At 37.5% G+C, this 22,012-nt stretch overlaps 1 protein-coding gene across 3 annotated transcripts in view; it reads right to left on the bottom strand.

The window, feature by feature from the left end:
- Window positions 1–1,968: 1,968 nt before the first annotated feature.
- LOC138316446 (EF-hand domain-containing protein D2-like) overlaps window positions 1,969–22,012 on the bottom strand; it is a 60,881-nt gene continuing 40,837 nt past the window's right edge. For 2 of the 3 annotated variants that reach the window (XM_069258159.1, XM_069258150.1), the window contains 2 exons: window positions 19,626–19,763; window positions 1,969–11,372 (listed from right to left, as the gene is read on the bottom strand). In XM_069258159.1, the coding sequence (XP_069114260.1) occupies window positions 11,226–11,372; window positions 19,626–19,763 (285 nt within the window). In that variant the 3' untranslated portion in view covers window positions 1,969–11,225. The other variant, XR_011207654.1, reaches the window with a different exon arrangement.

Here is a 22,012-nt window from a genome sequence, read left to right as displayed (position 1 = left end):
CATGGCCATTCGGTCTTACTGTACACTGCTACCTAAAGTATGTGAGCTACACAATGTTTAAATGGAGTTTCTACAAAGCACGGGTCATGACACCTCCAAAGGAGATTGTGGATGAACACAGTTATGGGTACTGTTTACCACCACAAGCGTAGATTTTGTGATTTTGGCTTGGTTTTTGAGGTACCCATTAGAGCCGAGACGACATTTCGACCGGACAGGGAAATGTCTACCTAGCATATTTTTCGTAAATTTCCCGATTCATCAAGCCATAACTTCGTCAATACTTGGCCAATTTTGTTCATCAAGCACTCACTGGAAAGATAAGTTATTTCTCTTTAAGGTTAGATATCCTTCAATGTTGTATATTACCCATTTATTAAAATAATCACGGTTTTAAAAAAATAGATCCGTTTTTCTCGACCGCCGAGTTCATACCATTGATCACAGGGACTTGTAACGTAGGTTGTGAGAAAGTCTGTTGTGTATACACGTGTACTAGGCCTATATACTATATATGTTTGACGGAATACGGGCGACTTTTGTAGAGGCAGGTGTACCTCTTCCAAGCGAACCGTTGGTTCCCTTGTCCTTTTATATAGTATATAAGCTTAGGCCTAGTGCACATGTACACACAACAGACTTTCTCACAACCTACGTTACAAGTCCCTGTGCCCTTGATACTATATTACATATATGTATACTAATGGTTAAAAATTTTCGTGCCAGGTCCCTGTGGGACAACTACATCAAGTGACGCCAAGAGGGTCCCAAAGTGGTGACCTAAATGTGAAGAGCCAGCAACACTGACTGTCCGACATTTTAACAAAAACCAGATGTTGTGATAGGAATTTTTAGCTTGTGACATATTGATTCAGACTTAGTAAATGGGTCAGACTGTACTTGAATGACTAAGACAGGTACCCAACATCTGGAGGCAGGTTCATAATGTAGATAATAAATCTATTTATAGACACTACATTGGTAACATCTGCAACTCGTATGGTATTGTTGTAATTACATGTAAATGATAAAGATCTATTAATAGATATTAATAAATCTACTCATTCATGTTTATACTCGCATTTTAACACAGAGCAGATTTGTTCAAATAGTAACTTATCTACAACTTAATCAATTCACAAGTGAAAATTTCCATTCACTCTTCACTATCAAATACATGTATATGCATGATTGTGTAAGCTTCCAGTTACATTATGTAAAATCCATGCCTGCACCTACATCATAAATACACCATATTGCTTTATGGTATTTTACCGCCAATTTATTGCACCCTGAATAAACAAATGTTATTTTAATGAATAACAAGTGGTGTGTTTGATATGGTTTACTTTATGGTTACAGATGTATTTACAGGTATGACATATGCTTTATTTGGAGGAGATAATACAGAGTACATTTACAATCATCGGTGATGGTAAAAGATCAATTCAGTAATTACTTAAGAAGTTGTAGTTGATTTTTGTATTGATTGAATCTAAATCTGATTTCAATGAGGCCTTGAAAAATGACAAAAAAAGGCCTGGAAAAGTCCTTAAATATCTATTCGAACCATGCCACAGCATAAGCTCACTTGCCCTTCAGGGGCCAGGTTTTGAGGGTGAATTGAAGCAGGAGTAACCAATGAAAAACCACCAACCTTCCTAATTGTAAGAAAATGGAGGCAGCATAGCATTGACAGACATGTTAACCTTAAGTGACCAAAAAGAGGTAGATTTTTTTTACTCAAAAGTGGTAGCATTGCATGCGGCATTTTTCGCGGCGCTATAGAACTTAATAATCAATCTGTGCTATTTGGTCTACTTCCTATCAGTAAAAGTTCTTTTTTACATTTTTCAGTTCAACCTCAGTAACTACAGACTGCTAACATGTACAGCAGTGACAGTCATCTCTTATCCAATAATGTTATCATGAAGGGGACATAACTCCAAAAACAACACACACTCAACATCCGATTCATTTTTTTAATCAATAATAATTATAAATAACTGCCAATATCAAAACAGTAGCTTACAAATTGCACCATTAGATCAAAGTTATATACTGGTAATATATATTAACACCTACAGCACGTAAACTTCACACCTGTATGGTACACAATAAAACCTGTTTATATCAATTTTGTGCCAAATAAAGTGTAAGCTAATAGACAAATTCAATAATTGTACAGTTAGGCAGTGATTTTGGTGATGCTGTCTTTCTGTATCACACATCAAAAGTTAAGAACTAGCTGCTGTTATGTACATAATAACCAAATCATACAAATATTGCATGGACTTCCATATATAGAAATCCTTCCATTATAGCACACACATGCAACATTTATCTATATTTCCCTACATGTTTTGGATAATGTTTTAAATCTACTGAATGATAGAATACAACATATACCGGGGGTATATATCCTACATTAAACCGTCTTATCTATGCAAGAAATTCTGTTCCATGTACATTTTGCAGGTGATCAATGTTTTTTGACAATTGCTGCATTTTTCTTTTTGAAATTGTTTAACTGATAATAAACGAAACATGTGCTTTAACCATGTCTGTCTAGTATACATCTTCATCAATAACAAAAACGAAATACAGCAACCGTGAACTATACAATGTGGTTCTAATCAAAGTTACAATCACAAATCATTATAACACTTTCGTTAGTAGAGATTACATATGTAATAATATATATATAGCTACACAATGGAGGATTAAACGTGTGCCCAATTTCCTAATCTAATTTCTACTATAGACCAAATTACATGCCCTTTTTATCTCTCCTGTAGGAGTGCCACCTGGTGGATAGAAATAATTTGGGTCAGTCTTCAGTGAAACAAGAGGCCCAGAGGGCCTGTATCGCTCACCTGGTTTTTTGTTAGTAATTATCACAAGAATCTGACAATTAGAAAAATATGCAAAATTGACTCCCAAAGTTTAATTTTGAATCACAACCATATAATGATGCTATTGATACCATACAAATATGCTATCCAATACATAGGTTCAGAGACAAAGTAATTTATATGAAAATAGTAGCCTAATTGACCTTTTTGACCTCGCATCTATTGCCGTTTAAGGCCCTGGGGGTCAGCCCTATCATTTGTACAATTTCAAATCCCAACCCTATAAGGATGCTACCATTGCATTATAAGTGCTCTTCCATTCTTAGTTGCAGAGAAGAAGTCGTTTATATGGAAATAGCTAAATTGACCCCTTTTGACCCCACCCTTCAGGCTCCTGGGGGGGTCAGCCCCATCATTTGCAAAATTTTGAATCCAAACCCTTTAAGGATGTAACCTTTGCATTATGAGCGCAATCCCATGTTAAGTTGCAGAGAAAAAGTCATTTATATGGAAATTGACCACTTTTGACCCCGCCCCTCAGGCCCCTGGGGTCAGCCCTATCATTTGCTCAATTTGGAATCCCCAGCCTACAAGGATGCTTCCATTGCATTATGGGTGCTATACCATGCTTAGTTGCAGAGAAGAAGTCATTTATATGGAAATAGCCAAATTGACCCCTTTTGACCCCGCCCCTCAGGCCCCCCTGGGGTCAGCCCTATCATTTGCACAATTTTGAATCCCCACACTATAAGGATGCTACCATTGCATAATGGGTGCTATACCATGCTTAGTTGCAGAGAAGAAGTCATTTATATGGAAATAGCCAAATTGACCCCTTTTGACCCCGCCCCTCAGGCCCCCGTGGGGTCAGCCCTATCATTTACACAATTTTGAATCCCCACCCTATAAGGATGCTACCATTGCATTATGGGTGCTATACCATACTTAGTTTCAGAGAAGAAGTCGTTTATATGGAAATAGCCAAATTGGCCCCTTTTGACCCCGCCTCTCAGGCTCCTGGGGGGGTCAGCCCCATTATTTGTACAATTTTGAATCTCCACCCTATAAGGATGATATCATTGCATTATGGTGCTATCCCATGCTTGGTTTCAGAGAAGAAGTTGTTTATATGGAAATAGCCAAATTGAGCCCTTTTGACCCCGCCCCTCAGCCCCCCCGGGAGTCAGCCTCATCTTTTGTACAATTTTGAATCCCCACCCTATAACGATACTACAATTGCATTATGAGTGCTATCTCATGCTTAGTTTCAGAGAAGAAGTCGTTAAATTGGAAATAGCCAAATTGACCCCATTTGACCCCGCCCCTCAGGCCCCGGGGGGTCAGTCCCATCATTTGTACAATTTTGAATCCCCACCCTTTAAGGATGCTACCATTGCATTATGGGTGCTATCCCATGCTTGGTTTCAGAGAAGAAGTCGTTTATATGGAAATAGCCAAATTGACCCCTTTTGGCCCCGCCCCTCAGGCCCCCGGGGGGTCAGCCCCATCATTTGTACAATTTTGAATCTCCACCCTATAAGGATGATATCATTGCATTATGGTGCTATCCCATGCTTGGTTTCAGAGAAGTTGTTTATATGGAAATAGCCAAATTGAGCCCTTTTGACCCCGCCCCTCAGCCCCCCCGGGAGTCAGCCCCATCTTTTGTACAATTTTGAATCCCCACCCTATAACGATACTACAATTGCATTATGAGTGCTATCTCATGCTTAGTTTCAGAGAAGAAGTCGTTAAATTGGAAATAGCCAAATTGACCCCATTTGACCCCGCCCCTCAGGCCCCCGGGGGGTCAGCCCCATCATTTGTACAATTTTGAATCCCCACCCTATAAGGATGCTACCATTGCATTATGGGTGCTATCCCATGCTTGGTTTCAGAGCCCATAAGGATGCTACCAGTCAAATTTTATTGAAATCCGACCAGCGGTTATGGAGAAGAAGTCGATTGTTGACGGACGCCGGACGCCGCGGTATCTCATAAGCTCACCTCGGTCCTTTGGACCAGGTGAGCTAAAAAACTACATATGAATCACTTCAACTGGTTTTGGCAAATACTTTCCCAATCACAAATCTCTTTTGTATAATATCAAATCACGAGGCAAGAGAACAAGTTTGATTTCATCTCAATCGTATTATTTTGTGTATACCAGTAACAAGTCCCTGGTAAAATATAGCAATAACATAATTGTATATATATAAAGCACTTGGAATGAATGCAATTCTCTGAACATTTTTGAAGCTATCCTATGAAAATTTAATTACCATGAAGATATTGTGTAAATTGTATTATGCAGTGTAAAGAATTAATAATACATTTGTATGAGCAATTGAGAGGTGGTCTCAGTAACATAGAACTATATTTTCTATACAAGAATCGCACACATCCTGTTCCAAAGAACAACATTCATCCATCTAAACTGAATATATTACAGAAAGATAAAGATCCAAAAGTCAAGCTCCAGAGTACCTCAAAATCCACCATATTTGAAAAATCAAGCTCCACAGTACCTTCAAAATCCACCATATTAGAAAAGTCAAGCTCCACAGTACCTCAAAATCCACCATATTACAAAAGTCAAGCTCCACAGTACCTCAAAATCCACCATATTACAAAAGTCAAGCTCCACAGTACCTCAAAATCCACCATATTTCAAAAGCAATTTCTCAAACGAAAAGATTACAAAAATAAGCTCTGAGTATATAAAAGAAGCAAACAAAACAAAATAAAATGAAATTTAGATACATGAGATTACATATTTATACATTGTATACAATGGTAATTATCAGTGAAGTTGTATAGAGTCTAACTATAAACAGTATACTTGATCATGTTAAGATAAATAACTTCTAAAAGAAGAAAGTGAAAACCAGAAGACCGATCATTTAATTCATAATTTATCTTACAGAGTTAATGTAATGAAATATACCTAATTAATTAGCAAACAATTAATCAGTTTAACACAAAGTTTAAATAGTACTCAGATCTTCAATGGTTACTAAACATGACATGACATTGCACACTATTCTGTCTGACTTAAGACAAAAACTTTCCCTGTGATTCCGCTTGCACTACTGATGAACTGACCCTCCATTGCTGTGCTCCAACACTGGAGATTTTAGACCATCATCATCTACTGATTACAATGTTAAGTTTTCCTGTATATTCTGGTGTAAATGTTCAGCCTTCTTAAAATATAGAAAAAACCTGTATAATATGGAAGCCTGGTTATTCCGGTCAAATATGCTGGTCCGTGCCGGTGATGTTGATTAAGTCAAGTTACACTGTATTATACGACGGCCAACAAGAGCCTGGCAAAAAGAAATGAAAAAACTGTAACGCTTTTAATGTGGTACAAAAACATGTGAAAGTGCTTTACAGAAAGATTATAAACATCTCTGGAAAATTCAGATTTCATTCACATGTTTATGTACCAATAGCCGAAATGAGCCGGCAAAAAGATGTGAAAGCCAATTCCTTTTCACATGTTTTTGTACCACTGATGGTACAAAAAGATGTGAAATCATGGTACATAAACATGTGAAACAAATTACTTTTCATATCTTTCTGTACCATCAGTGGTACAAAAACATATGAAAGCGTGGTACAAAAACATATGAAAGGGTCTGAGCTTTCATATCTTTTTGTCCCATCAGTGGTACAAAAACACGTGAAACCGTGTTATACAAAGATGTGAAAGGAGCATAATGCCATTGGAATGTTGTTATCAAACACCATGACCTGACCTGACCCTGAACAGCAGGAGTTTCATTAGGGCGTCACAACAAGCGTAAACTGTCGTTAAGCACTTCTGAGGAAAAACAGAAACGAAACTATTCTGCTATTTTTCGGCTGTAACTTGGGGCCTAGAATTGTTAAATAAAACCTGTATGATGTGGGCATTCTTATAATGCAGACAAATAAATGAGACATGGTTGCCACAATTATCGAATTTGTCTAATTATTTTATGGTGTTTTCCATGAAGGTGTATGCAATCTAACTGTTGACAGCTTTATCAGGAAGTCATTTGTCAAACTCAGTAACCTTTGAGTCTCTCGCCTTTTGCATGTTTCTGTGCCATGGCTGTTTTCGGCAGTTCTTTTTGCACAGAAAGATATAAAAGTGACTGCTCACATAAATACTGCTTTCACATCTTTGTGTACCATGCTTTCATATGTTTTTGTACCATTTATTGTACACAAACATGTGAAAAAACTGTACCATGATAAAAAGCATTACAGTTTTTTCATATCTTTTTGCCAGGCTCCTGTCGGCCATCGTAGTATTACTTTTCCAGTCTGTTAGCAAAAACACAAGCATTATTTTACAGCTATAAAAATAAAGTCCTTCAAAGTTACTCAGTTCTTTTATAGAGACAATAAGCAGACATCTATCCCATTTCGGTAAGCGAGAAAAAGAAGATTGGGTATGCACAAATAAAGAGGACGTTTTGTAAAAGGTTTAAGTACATGTAGATCTAAATTACACAAAAAAGTAAAAGAAAACAGAACAAAAGAAATTTGACTAGTTAGAAAGAATACAATATGGTTATACAAATATTTGCAACTATCGTAAATAAACAAGTTAATTCAGTAACAAAAATTTCCCAACTATACTGGAGTTCAGTGATGGAGGGGAGACAACTGCATATAGATACATTATGAAGTTGGGGGATGGCACAAATATCACAAAATTGATACATTTATAAAGATTAACACTTACGATATCCTGAACTAGATATAAAGCGGTAAAAATTTACCATAAGAATGGCACCTGTTTGATGTGTAAATTAGATAAAAGAAATAAGTGTGAAATTGGATAAATTGATATATGTTTCACGGATAAAAATTTTGACATAGAAATGATTTTGTTTACATCTAAGAAAAGACCAAGTATAAAAAATATGATTTAATTAGAGATTTCAAACAAAAAGGAATGTATATGATGTTTGTAACTTTACTGTACTGTAACTTAACTGTAATACTGGAAGACTGGATTAAGACTGGGGTATAGTTATGTGTATATCATGTACATAATTTTATGTTGTTATAATTACTGGGTGTATTTCATGAAACATGCAACAATGTATGTCTAGTACATAAGAGATTATTATAAAACAGGAGGTTTGTGGAGAAACATGTACCATATTCAATATAATTACCGTCCCTGTAGAGGGATTTAAATCACACTCATCTTGACAATCTGATTATTATTATCAGGTACGGCTGTATTCAGTTTACAGGTGTGAGGTACAGGTATATATATGTAGGACAATCAAGGCTGTCATTGACAACTTTCAATTCCATAAACCAACATTCCTCTGTATGTTTTACATTTGCGACCAGTGTAAATATTCATGACTATCTCCTTTATTAATTATCTACCTTATAATTGCATACTATTGTAAGGTACATGTATAATAAATTAATTTCTTGTTCACAGAACTTTTTTGAAACCCTAAATCTCCAAATTAAGTAGCCGCATAAGAAAGTTTGGTTTAACACTTTCAACTTTTAAGGTCAATGGTTTCAAAAGGTTTTCAGGGTTTTATAAGGTGTAAGTTCAACATCCAAGGATTTTTTTTCTCTTCATAAATAGACAAAGAATTTGATTTTCCATGTAAAAGAAGTTCTCATAGGAACATTGAACAAGAGATCCCAGAGGGATCTTGGCGCCCACCAAAGAATGATCTATGTCTGATAACAGAAAGAGGGATCTTTTCCCTGCTTTTCAAACTTTTACTACATGCTATATATGAAACTTGAGAAAGATCCTTTCAGTACTTTCTGAAATATGTAACAGTAATAAACTTCAATTATTAAAATCAAAGATGGCTACTAGTCGATCATCTTGCTGACCGATAAGTCCGAAAATGCACTAGACCCCTTCAGGAACCTGCACATGAAATTTGAGAAAGATCCCTTCAGTACTTTCTGAGAAATAGCGGTAACAAACTTTAACTATCAAAATCCAAGATGGCCGTCGGACAGCTATCTTGTTGACCGATCGCTCCCAAAATGAAATATGCACAACTAGGGTTCAAGGGGAACATGCATATGAAATCTGAGAGAGATCCCTTCAGTACTTTCTGAGAAATAGCGGTAACAAACTTTAACTATCAAAATCCAAGATGGCCGTCAGTCAGTCGGCCATCTTGTTGACTGATTGGTCCCAAAATGCAATATGCATAACTAGGGCCCTAGGGGAACCTACATATGAAATTTGAGAAAGATCCCTTCAGTACTTTCTGGGAAATAGCGGTAACAAACTTTAACTATCAAAATCCAAGATGGCCGCCGGTCGGCCATCTTGTTGACCGATTGGTCCCAAAATGCAATATGCACAACTAGGGCCCTAGGGAAACCTACATATGAAATTTGAGAAAGATCCCTTCAGTACTTTCTGGGAAATAGCGGTAACAAACTTTAACTATCAAAATCCAAGATGGCCGCCAGTTGGCCATCTTGTTGACCGATTGGTCCCAAAATGCAATATGCACAACTAGGGCCCTAGGGGAACCTACATATGAAATTTGAGAAAGATCCCTTCAGTACTTTCTGAGAAATAGCGGTAACAAACTTTAACTATCAAAATCCAAGATGGCCGCCAGTCGGCCATCTTGTTGACCGATTGGTCCCAAAATGTAATATGCACAACTAGGGCCCTAGGGGAACCTACATGTGAAATTTGAGAAAGATCCCTTCAGTACTTTCTGAGAAATAGCGGTAACAAGAATTGTTAACGGACGGACAGAAGGACGGACGGACGGAAGGACGGACGACGGACCACGGACGAAAGGCGATTTGAATAGCCCACCATCTGATGATGGTGGGCTAAAAAGAGAAAAGACTTGATCCTGAGTTTTTTTCTCGAACACTATCAGTATAGCAAAAGCATTTAAAATAGCACTGAAATGTATCAAGGGTATTTTCAGATTCACTGCACATTCATAATTCAAAGTAAATAGTACAGACATTCCTTATTCATATTCACAAATTTATAAAGTATCAGATCTTCAATCAAACATCTAATTTACAACAGAAACTTTCTATACATTGTATATAATTCATAAAGCATCACATTCAGATCCACATTTGATACATACAACTGTGTCAGATCTATGTCCACAGGTAAACAACGTATATCTAGTGAATAACAATATCATATACACTTTTCATACTGAACTTATTTGATTAATTAATTAATTAGTAAACTATTTTTACCTCAGTTAAAAATGTTCTCTACACTGAATATAGTGTGAGCTATATGAGTTGTTCATATTGAGGCTACAAAACTCCCAAGCTTGAGACCTGACAGATGACAACAAACCACCCGTGATACGATAATGTTTTTTGTATTTAGAAATATCTTCTCTCCTGAGAAACTATTGATTGTTGTGTCATTTGTAGATGGCTAATATAATTTTAATTAATGAGGATACAATGTTGTTCGTTGTTTTTCTGGTCGGATTCATACCTACCTAACTATTCCCTGGTATTGTTTGATTGAGCCATGATAATGGTCATTCACAAGGTTCAAACTCATTCACCCCTGAAGACACACGAAGACTCCTTAAAAATCAAAGACTTGACAAGTCCATTATAGAATCTCAGGGGTGAATGAGTAAAAGAGGGTTTTCTTTTACCTATTTTCACCTACTAGAGATCAAGTTTTTCAATTCAAGGTCATCTGAAGGTCAGCTCAAGCCCCAGTTTCACCAATATTCATCAACAAGAATTCCATGGAAGTGGATGTGTCGCCTGCACAGCATCATAAAAAATAGTTATTTACAGTTCAAAATATTAGTTATCAAGTCCCATAACTCTTGCAAATATTGATGGATTATGACCAGTATTAAACCCATCTAAGATCTCATTGATATAAAGCAATACACGAAATTTGGTTGAAATCGGACAATATATACTAAAGTTATAGAGCGGCAACCATGTTTTGACAATTTTAAAGTCCTGTAACTCTTGTAAATATTGACGGATTTTGACCATTATCAAACTCATCCGAGATCTCATTGATATAAAGTAATATACCAAATTTGGTTGAAATATGACATTAAATAATTAAGTTATCGCACGGAAACCATTTCCCAGACGCCGATGACACCGACGCCGACATTGTGATACCTAAGTTTTGCCATAGCGTTGCAGGCGACACAAAAATGTTTCCAAAGAAATCATTACAGAAGTTAAGGAAAATAGCTCTCAGCAATACTTAACTATAGAGAATTTTCAGTTCTTTTTGTAACATTTTCTTATAGGGAATTTTTGGTGAAAAAGTTCAGGAATATCTATGACACAGCTAGTTTCTGTAGCCTCTACACGTGTACATCGTCTCGGTCAGTTATTAGCTGCCGCTGTAAAGAATGTAGCCTTTTCCTTAAATGCTTTCTTCCTTTCCATTGCCTCTTCTTGTAATCTTTTCTTTTCCTCTTGTTCATTCTTGATCTCATTTTCAAACTTTTTATCCTGAGTTTGCCTTTCAATCTATATTTTGGAGAAAAAACACAAATGTTAGTAACATGAATGTAATCAAAGTACTGAAAGTACTAAATGGCTCGGTCTCGATATTAGGAGGAATATATTTCTAAGGTCAATACAACTGTAGTTTTGTACAATAAGAAATAAATTTGGCTGGTGTTCCTTCCGGTTTGGACTTTTGAGGATTCCTTGGACACCAAGGTGTAAAATAAGAGACACATACTAAAATCTTGGAAGCCACTTCTAATATTTCCTATGATGTTATATGTCAAATGATTTTATGACACCTTTAGCGTTTTCCTTGTTAATTTGATGTTAATGAAAATATCCATTCTTAATGACTATTGTCATCAAGTTCCTGGGACCACAGTAACAGTTAACAAGTATTGTTTTGCAGCAGAGAAAGACAAGGGGCATACTTTTCTATGCCAAAATGTCTTAAATATAGAATATATCTGTCCTCTAGAAGACTTATCAATATCACCATGTGATTTTTTTAATAAATTGGTCAATTGGTATACTTTTAACAAGTTTTGTAATTATTCTTTTGTAAAACAGCAAGATGATTGATATACATTGTATCCGAACTTCAATTCAAACCGGATAACTTGTTAGCTCACCATAGACCATGAAATTGTTTGTACACTTTCTTAACTTCATGATCGTTTTACAAAAAAAAAAAAAAAAAAAAAATCAAATCCCCATACCTCTGATGAGTATAATAAAACTGTCATTACAAGTGAATCAAATATTTTCAGTTTAAGATGAACAGGAAGAGATACATTCCTTAATTTCTTATAAACAGCAAACACCGATTTAATTGTTTGTTCAGCAGGTTTTTTCCCTTTCTTTAAAAACGCTACCATTAACATTATTTTCTGTACCTAGATATGTAAACAATTCTTATAAATCTAATTCTGTATTCCATAACATCAACTGGTGTTGTTGTACCGATTTACGTCTTGAGAAGATCACAATTTTCATCTTTCTGATATTAAGTTCTAATTTCCATGTTATGCAATATTGTTAAAATTCATGTAACACTTGTTGTAGACCATCAGATATTTCTGATATCATAACAGTGTTATTGGCAAATAATATGATAAAAAGTTTGGGATACATTCCAATATCATATACCGTAAAAACTGGTATAATTTTGCGCAGGTAATTTTTAGGGCTGAAAATGCTTAAAAAAATCTACTATCAGTATATTTTGCGCATCAACAAAATGGGGAAAACAATGTCCAGGGAGTCCCAAAACCGATGTATGAAGGTGACAATTTCATTGCAAAATATTCCCCATAAATGCTTGACAACTTGCACAAAAAGTGTTGTATTTAGAAGAAATAACATATGAAAACCGCATTGCGTTTGTTTTCTTTTATTGGCCACCGTAACCTGAAACTGAAATATCTAGCAGATGTCCAAAACATCGGCGGTCTGGTCCGCCGTACTCCGTGCACATGTCAATGTTTTGAGATATTACACATGAATAGTAATCAGGAATATTTGAAAAGAGTAGAATATATTTACTTAACTTGGCACAATAAGTAATTAGTGTGTTTGAGATCATTAGCAATCAACAGCAATCGGCTAGCGGATACGTAGTTTAGCTTGCAACAATCACAGTGTGCATAATTTGTCAAGATTTGTAAGACAAAATATTCTTTTCCACCAGGTAAGATTCTAAGTCATAAAGGTAGATTGAAAATAGGAAGGGAGATAAAATAACCAGATAAATATTTGTAGCGGGATCAGACTGGGTTGATTGTCGGCGATCAGGTAGCTCAGTCGGAAGAGCTACATTTTCTTCTCTCCTGTTACAGAATTGGCACCCAACTAAATAACCAACGGTTGTGGTGTTTGAAAGGGTCTCGTATGTATTCAAAAAAGGAGGGAGGAGTGTAGCGGGACTGGACTGGGTCGATTATCGATGACCAGGTAGTTCAGTCGGTAGAGCACTCAGCTAGTGTTCGGAGAGTCCCGGGATCGAATCCCGGTCTTGCCGCTACATTTTCTCCTCTCCTGTTACATATGGTACCATACTGTGCATGTAGATATTCAAGGTAAATCAACAATGTTTGCTGATCTTGCAGAATTGCCTTACAGTGTTATAATGAATGCAGTAAATGTATGTCTCATTGGTGTGATTGATTTAAAGGCAGTTCATGTGGTGACCGAAAAAAAAGGTAAAATCAATACTTTCAGAGTGATCAGGGAACATTGATAGTCAAGGCGGGGAAAACATAAGACGACCTGTGTTATACAAATAATGTTTAATTGATTTTCATTAAAGTGTCTCGAAGGTGATGATTAGTGTGTTACGAACGATAAGCTTAATATGTTTTTGACAAAAAATATAAACAGCTAATGTCATATTGTGTTTTAAATTTAAATAATCTTTTATTTATTAATTTCATTTCAAGCATGTACATGTCATAGAATATAAACAAATATCAGGTATATGCTTAAATCATATTACAGTTAAATTCACAATAAGGAATTTGAAGATGATGATAGTAATTATTTTCGGATTGAAAATCATTACAATATTAAGCTTCCACAGTTGAAAATTACTTCTTTTTGTTCACACAATTCTTCTCCTAGACTGTTTCCAGTTGAAATGATACATGCATGCTGACATTCTGTAAAACATAAGGAAACAATAAATGTATTAACAGAGTAATTACTGAAAAGGCTAATATCATATAATTAAACATTTTAATCATAAATAGCAATACCAGCATAGAGGAAATATTATTGAAGTTTAATTTCCGCTGTTCTTCAGTCCTCCTGTTCTTACATGTAAGAGTTTTGTCCTTCATAAATTGATTGTAATATACAGTCTATAGCAGTTGTTATATAATGTGCACAAAGAAGTATAAATACACACACATGCATGGGTACAGTGGTAAATTAATAAGTTATACAGAAAATGATGGTGCTGATCATGAAAAGCGTAAAGTCTATTTTGTTGAGTAAAAAGTTAAAAAACTAACATTGTTCACACCCTAAGATGTAATCGCACTAAAAACAGTGATCATGTGGGCTTTTGTGCGATTGCATTTGTAAGACTGTGCCAGGTGGTAGAGATTAGTTCCGCTCGAGTGATCACACAATGCAAGTGAGAGTCGGGAATATGTTTATGTAAGTTTTAATTGCTAATCTCTGATGCTTGTTGGTAAAATATAACTCAGGATAATTGCTAAACAATTAACAGTTTTCTCTACATTTGTTACAGATTGAAACAGCTTTTTAAGTGCCGTTTAACGGAAGAATTATGAAGAAGAAATCAGCATTTTCGTCGATCTAGTAGTCCAAAAAATATCACTTTGAGTTATATGAACATTCGATATATGATTTATGTCATTCGGCCAAAAATGTATACTTCGTATTACCTAGTTAAATGCATATGCTGTATGTATATGATCAGAACGTCAAGCTCCTGTGGTGAAAATAACTAAAATGTTTTAAAAGTATGGTTTAGTGGTAATCTCTGAACGTGCTTTAGTATATAGATATAATCTGATATTTATACTTGTGCTTATACAATTATCGATAATAATGGATGTGGTAAATATCCATACCTTGTTAACTGCCGTTAGTTTTAAGATTACGCCACCTTGGACATTTACAAAATGTTCACCGTCTGTCACGTGCTATTTTATCAGTAGTCCAAGTTTGTCCAAAATTTTGTTAGAGTTGTCTTTCTTCCATTGTGGATTTACACGTACATGTGGCATAACGCAGCCGTGATAAACAAATCTCCATATCGTCCTGAAATATATTTGCTCCCGAACTAATATGATTCAAAGTGCAAAAATCATTATTGTAACAATTTTAATGTTTGAGGTGAAATATAGATTTCATTTTTTCCGTTGCGGGATAATTGTCACTAGTAGGGACTAAACGCGTGGGGCGAAGCGAAGCATTTTTGGGACGAAACGTTTTCATGTATTGAAAACAACATTTTCGGGACGAAAAGTCTAGATACATTGTCAGTATTGCCAACTCACCCGATTTTCCCGGGTTGACCCGTTTTTTAGACATTTTAGAATGTATAACCCGATTGACCCGGCGGGTCATCAAATAACCCGATTTTCAGCACTTGGACCCTCTGGTAACTCTAGATTAAAAAAACGCCTTAGCAAAAGTTGCTAAAACCTTTCTTTTATCTTTAGCAAAAAAAAGAAATATTTTTAGCAGAACACACCTAGTGCCCAATAAAGTCACTTATTTGTCTTTTCAAAATTACGATATCTACAATAGCGCATAGGGCAAAATTTGCAATGCTTTAAATTGCTAAAAGTAAGCTAAGAAAATAATAAAAGAACATGATATTTTCATAATCTTCCACATATCCCTCCCTATATTCCTCAAGGCCATAACCAGGCCATTATTTTTTCAGTGTAACACGTACTTGGAATGACAAATGTTTAGGAACTTAAATTCCATCTTGAATCATATGGATTTGATAGCTCAGGTATTTTAATCTAGAATGGAAAAAAATGAAACTACAAATTTATTCTCTTTCTTCAGCCAAAAAATGGCTTTGCAAACAAGAGGCCCAGAGGGCCTGTATCGCTCACCTGGTTTGTTATGCCAAGTAATGATCTGAATACAGGTTCATTGTTTCTTTTCTGAAGGAATTTTAATATTAACCTCTAAATCCCCTATTGGGCCCTATTTATAGGATTTACCTCTATTTCCCGTATTGGGCCCCACCCGTCCTGCCCCCGGGGTGTCAGAGCAAAAATTTATAAAGTTCTGTTCCCCTTCTCCCAAGGATGTTTGTGGCCAAATTTGGTTACAATCCATGTAGAACTCTATGACAAGTAGCGATTTAAAGGATTTCCCCTATTGGGCCCCGCCCCTCCTGCCCCCGGGTGGTCAGAGCCAAAATTTATACAAGTTCTGTTTCCCTTCCCCAAAGGATGTTTGTGGCCAAATTTGGTTACAATTCATGTAGAACTCTATGACAAGTAGCGATTCAAAGGAATTACCTCTATTTTTACTATTAGGCCCCGCCCTTCCTGCCCCTGGGGGACCAGAGCCAAAATTTATACAAGTTCTGTTCCCCTTCCCCCAAGGATGTTTGTGGTTTACATTTGGTTACATTCCATTCAGAACTCTATGACTAGTAGCAATTTAAAGGATTTACCTCTATTTCCCTTATTGGGCCCCGCCCCTCCTGCCCCCGGGGGACCAGAACCAAAATTTATACAAGTTCTGTTCCCCTTCCCCCAAGGATGTCTGTGGCTAATTTTGGTTACAATCCATGCAGAACTCTAGGACAAATAGCGATTTAAAGGATTTAGCTCTATTATCCCTATTTGGCCCCGCCCCTCCAGCCCCCGTGGGGCCAGAGCCAAAATTTATACAAGTTCTGTTCCCCTTCCCCTAAGGATGTTTGTGGCTAAATTTGGTTACATTCCATTCAGAACTCTATGACTAGTAGCGATTTAAAGAATTTACCTCTATTATCCCTATTTGGCCCTGCCCCTCCAGCCCCCGGGGGGCAAGAGCCAAAATTTATACAAGTTCTGTTCCCATTCCCCCAAGGATGTTTGTGGCTAATTTTGGTTACAATCCATGAAGAACTCTATGACAAGTAGCGATTTAAAGGATTTACCTCTATTTCCCCTATTGGGCCAAGCCTCTCCTGCCCCCGGGGGTTCAGAGCCAAAATTTATACAAGTTTTGTTTCCCTTCCCCCAAGGATGTTTGTGGCCAAATTTGGTTACAATTCATGTAGAACTCTATGACTAGTAGCGATTTAAAGGATTAACCTCTACTTCCCCTATTGGGCCCCGCCCCTCCTGCCCCCGGGGGACCAGAGTCAAAATTTATACAATTTCTGTTTCCCTTCCCCAAAGGATGACTGTGGCCAAATTTGGTTACATTCCATTCAAAACTCTATGACAAGTAGCGATTTAAAGAATTTACCTCTATTTCCCCTATTGGGCCCCGCCCCTCCAGCCCCCGGGGGGCCAGAGCCAAAATTTATACAGTTCTGTTTCCCTTCCCCAAAGGATGTTTGTGGCCAAATTTGGTTACATTCCATTCAGAACTCTATGACTAGTAGCGATTTAAAGAATTTACCTCTATTATCCCTATTGGGCCCCGCCCCTCCAGCCCCGGGGGCCAGAGCCAAAATTTATACAAGTTCTGTTTCCCCTCCCCCAAGGATGTTTGTGGCCAAATTTGGTTACAATTCGTGTAGAACTCTATGACAAGTAGCGATTTAAAGGATTTACCTCTATTTCCCCTATTGGGCCCCGCCCCTCCTGCCCCCCGGGGACCAGAGCCAAAATTTATAGAAGTTCTGTTTCCCTTCCCCCAAGGATGTTTGTAGCCAAATTTGGTTACATTCCATTCAAAACTCTATGACTAGTAGCGATTTAAAGAATTTACCTCTATTTCCCCTATTGGGCCCCGCCCCGCCCCTCCTGCCCCCGGGGGGTCAGAGCCAAAATTTATACAAGTTCTGTTCCCCCTCCATCAAGGATGTTTGTGGCCAAATTTGGTTACAATCCATGCAGAACTTTAGGACAAGTAGCGATTTATAGGATTTACCTCTATTTCCCCTATTGGGCCCCGCCCCTCCTGCCCCCGGGGGATCAGAGCCAAAATTTATACAAGTTCTGTTCCCCCTCCCCCAAGGATCTTTGTGGCCAAATTTGGTTACAATCCATGCAGAACTCTAGGACAAGTAGCGATTTATAGGATTTACCTCTATTTCCCCTATTGGGCCCCGCCCCTCCTGCCCCCGGGGGGTCAGAGCCAAAATTTATACAAGCTCTGTTCCCCTTCCCCCAAGGATGTTTGTGGCCAAATTTAGTTACAATCCATGCAGAACTCTATGACTAGTAGCGATTTAAAGGAAATGTTGACGGACAGACGGACGACGGACGGACGGACGGACGGACGGACGACGGACGACGGACGACGGACGCCGCGCCATGACATAAGCTCACCGGCCCTTCGGGCCAGGTGAGCTAAAAATGCTAAAATGATTATTTTTATTCTAGCAATTAGTGTCTTCTATTAGCAAAATGCCCAAAATGCTATCCATAGAGTGAGCACAGGGACCAAAGTGTCAAAAAGCTCACAAAAAATTCGTCAGATAAAGCCATTAGCGCAATTTTAATTACATCTCAGGGCTTAAGACTCATATGAGGCCCTTGTATAACAGTCAACGTGAACGGTATCCTGTTTCAGTAGGCAGGCAAGCCAATCGTAATGGCCGCCATTTTGTTTAGTCAAAGATAATAATGAAACCGGACAACAAATTACCGAATTACAATATGAAAATAATAAATATATGCATTTTTAAGGCTTTTAAAAAGTGTTAAAATATACACTAAAATGTTGTTTCGCACATGACCCTTGTTTTGACCCTTTCACCCGTTTTTTCAAGGGTGATCATCCGATTTGACTTCATCAGAGGTTGGCAATACTGCATTGTACACAATTCAAGTGAAAATTTTCCAACCTAAGATCATTTGGATGATGTAAATGGTAAGGATATGAAAGTAGTAATCTACTATTCCTATTTCAACATTACAGATACGCTTATTTCAGTAACTTTCATATCCAACATTTGCTATTTAAAATTCCCGTAAAATCAAATTTGTTGAATACACTGCCGCTAGGAGCGCTAGTATCTGCGAGCAAGTTCTTAGCCAATCAAATTGAGGAAATTGACTGAAAGAGAATTTTGCAACCACGATCACAATGGCGAGGTGACCCTCGCCAAAAATTGAATAATTGAAACAAGAGGCCCAGAGGGCCTGTATCGCTCACCTGGTTTGCAATGTCAAGTCATGTTCTGAATACAGGTTCATTGTTTCTTTTCTGAAGGAATTTGAATATTTACCTCTTATTTCCCTATTCGGCCCCGCCCCTCCTGCCCCCGGGGGGTCAGAGCCAAAATTTATACAAGTTCTTTCCCCCTTCCCCCAAGGATGTTTGTGGCCAAATTTGGTTACAATCCATGAAGAACTTTAGGACAAGTAGCGCTTTATAGGATTTACCTCTATTTCCCCTATTGGGCCAAATTTGGTTACAATCCATGCAGAACTCTATGACTAGTAGCGATTTAAAGGAAATGTTGACGGACGGACGACGGACGGACGACGGATGCCGCACCATGACATAAGCTCACCGGCCTTTCAGGCCAGGTGAGCTAAAAACAACAACTTAATGTTTTGAAGGAAAACAAATCTTGAACATTAATGTGAACGTAATTTGTATTACCTTTGCCTCAAAGAAATTTTTGGCACCCTTCACTCCTTCTTTGTCTACATCCACTTCATCTAGATTCTGATAAAGGTTAAAGAGACCGCTGCCCTCCTCCAGCTCGCCAGCTCTCGCCTTTCGGAATATCAACAGGAACTGGAAATAACAATCAGTAAGAATAAGAAAATCTTTTCTTTTTCTTCTTTTACCTTACACAGTTGAACTTCATTAACTCAAACTCAGAGGAAAATTGTCCAGACATATTACCACAAGCCCTCCACCTCTAGGTCACAAGTTTGAATCCCATTTGGGGCAATTGCTAGACCGATCAGCGGTCAGTGGTTTTTCTCAGGTTATTCTGTCATGTCTTTAACATCTAAACCAGGCATATCCTTAAATGACCCTGACTGCTGACAAGACTTTAACTAATCAAACCAAACTGAGCAAAAAAAGCTTTTCAATATCATTTGGATTCCATTATTCAAAATTTCACCATTGTTCTAAGGACTAGATGTTAATGTGGTGTGAATGTATCTCCAAGACTGTCAAATTATCTACTAAAACAAGTATAGTTTGTAATAGGTCATTACTGCAGTGCTCATTATGGTATATAGATGTGGTAAGTAATTTGGGTACTTTATCAGCTAAGATGATGGTGGCCTAAAACATCATTTACGGTAAATTAACACAGTCACTAGTACAAGATACACTCCATCTGAATTGATATGGAGTAATGACAGAAGTTTGTGTTGAAAATCTCAGTATGTATATATACAAAACCAACAAGGAACTAAATACAGTTTTCATGATTCAAAACCAGAGTTCTTGAAATACTGTAGTTTAGTATAGAATATATGGTAATTATGGTTAACTCAACACTGAGCGGGAAAATATTTCATAGGGACAAAAAGAGAGAGGGTGCTCCTTATATACTTAAGGGTTCGGAGGGGGAAGATTACTCCCTACCTCCATACATGTACTCAGCTGGAGAGGCTGGTAGACAGGTGCCATCATAATTAGTACAACACTCCCCCTAATACTGCATGTAAACAATCCCTCTCATCATTGCCGATTTTCAATCAACTATTTATGATTTCTGGCACAAAGGGTATTCTCTATATCTGACATGAACCGTATGGCTTACACTAAGGTCGATATCCTCCCAGGTGATGCAGGTTCACACAAAACCTCTAGACTACAGGTCTCTATTAATGTAACTTGACAGCGTGTTGATTTTCTAAATTACATCCTGTTATATAAATACCCACGACATAATGTTATATATATTCCTCCATTTACTTAAGACAGAGGTAAACTTTTCTGGGAGTGAGGTTGTCGAGAACCTTTGGAAGTACCAGAGACATACACTTTGTTTATAGGGAAGAAAATTTCATCCAATCCAATCTGCTCTTTTTTAAGCATCAGAAGTCTACCTAAACCCATAGATAACCTCACATCTAAATAATTCTTATAAAGATTTTAGTAACTTGTTACAACCTTATCTCCTCCTGAAATGTTTATGAGGGATCAGCAAATTTATATTCACTAAGGATGGATAGATATACAGACATCGTTGATATACAGTAAACCTGTGGTTATATAGAGAGGAAACATCCTCACAGGTCTTATGACACATCAGTGACATGTAATTTGTGTTATACTACAGGAGACTATTGCCATACTACAGCTCGTCAACTTTACTATAGATACTTATAATACTTCATAACACCAGTACTACCACGTGTGACATTTTATATACAAGTTTCCCAACTATACTCTCTATAATGGGGCATATATCATATTAGATAATAGTTTTCTGATGTAATTACAGATTTGGTGGTATGAGAATCATCTTTCTTCAACTAACTTTTTACGAGAAATGCCTAAAACATGGGATGGGAACAGACCCAGGGATGGAATGGGGATGGGAACAGGAACAGGGAAGGAATGGGGATGGGAACAGGAACAGGGATGGAATGGGGATGAAAACAGGAACAGGGATGGAATGGGGATGGGAACAGGAACAGGGATGGAATGGGGATAAGAATAGAAACAGGGATGGAATGGGGATAAGAATAGAAACAGGGATGGAATGGGGATGGGAACAGGAACAGGGATGGAATGGGGATGGGAACAGGAACAGGGATGGAATGGGGATGGGAACAGGAACAGGGATGGAATGGGGATGGGAACAGGAACAGGGATGGAATGGGGATAAGAATAGAAACAGGGATGGAATGGGGATAAGAATAGAAACAGGGATGGAATGGGGATGGGAATAGGAACAGTAATGGAATGGGGATGGGAATAGGAACAGGAATGGAATGGGGATGGGAATAGGAACAGGAATGGAATGGGGATGAGAACAGGAACAGGGACGGAATGGGAATGGGAACAGAAACAGG

This window comes from Argopecten irradians, chromosome 1, assembly GCF_041381155.1.
Source record: "Argopecten irradians isolate NY chromosome 1, Ai_NY, whole genome shotgun sequence".
Taxonomy (NCBI): Eukaryota; Metazoa; Mollusca; class Bivalvia; order Pectinida; family Pectinidae; genus Argopecten; species Argopecten irradians.
Note: the sequence above shows the minus strand (reverse complement) of the source record. Positions and strands in the feature narration are given on the sequence as shown.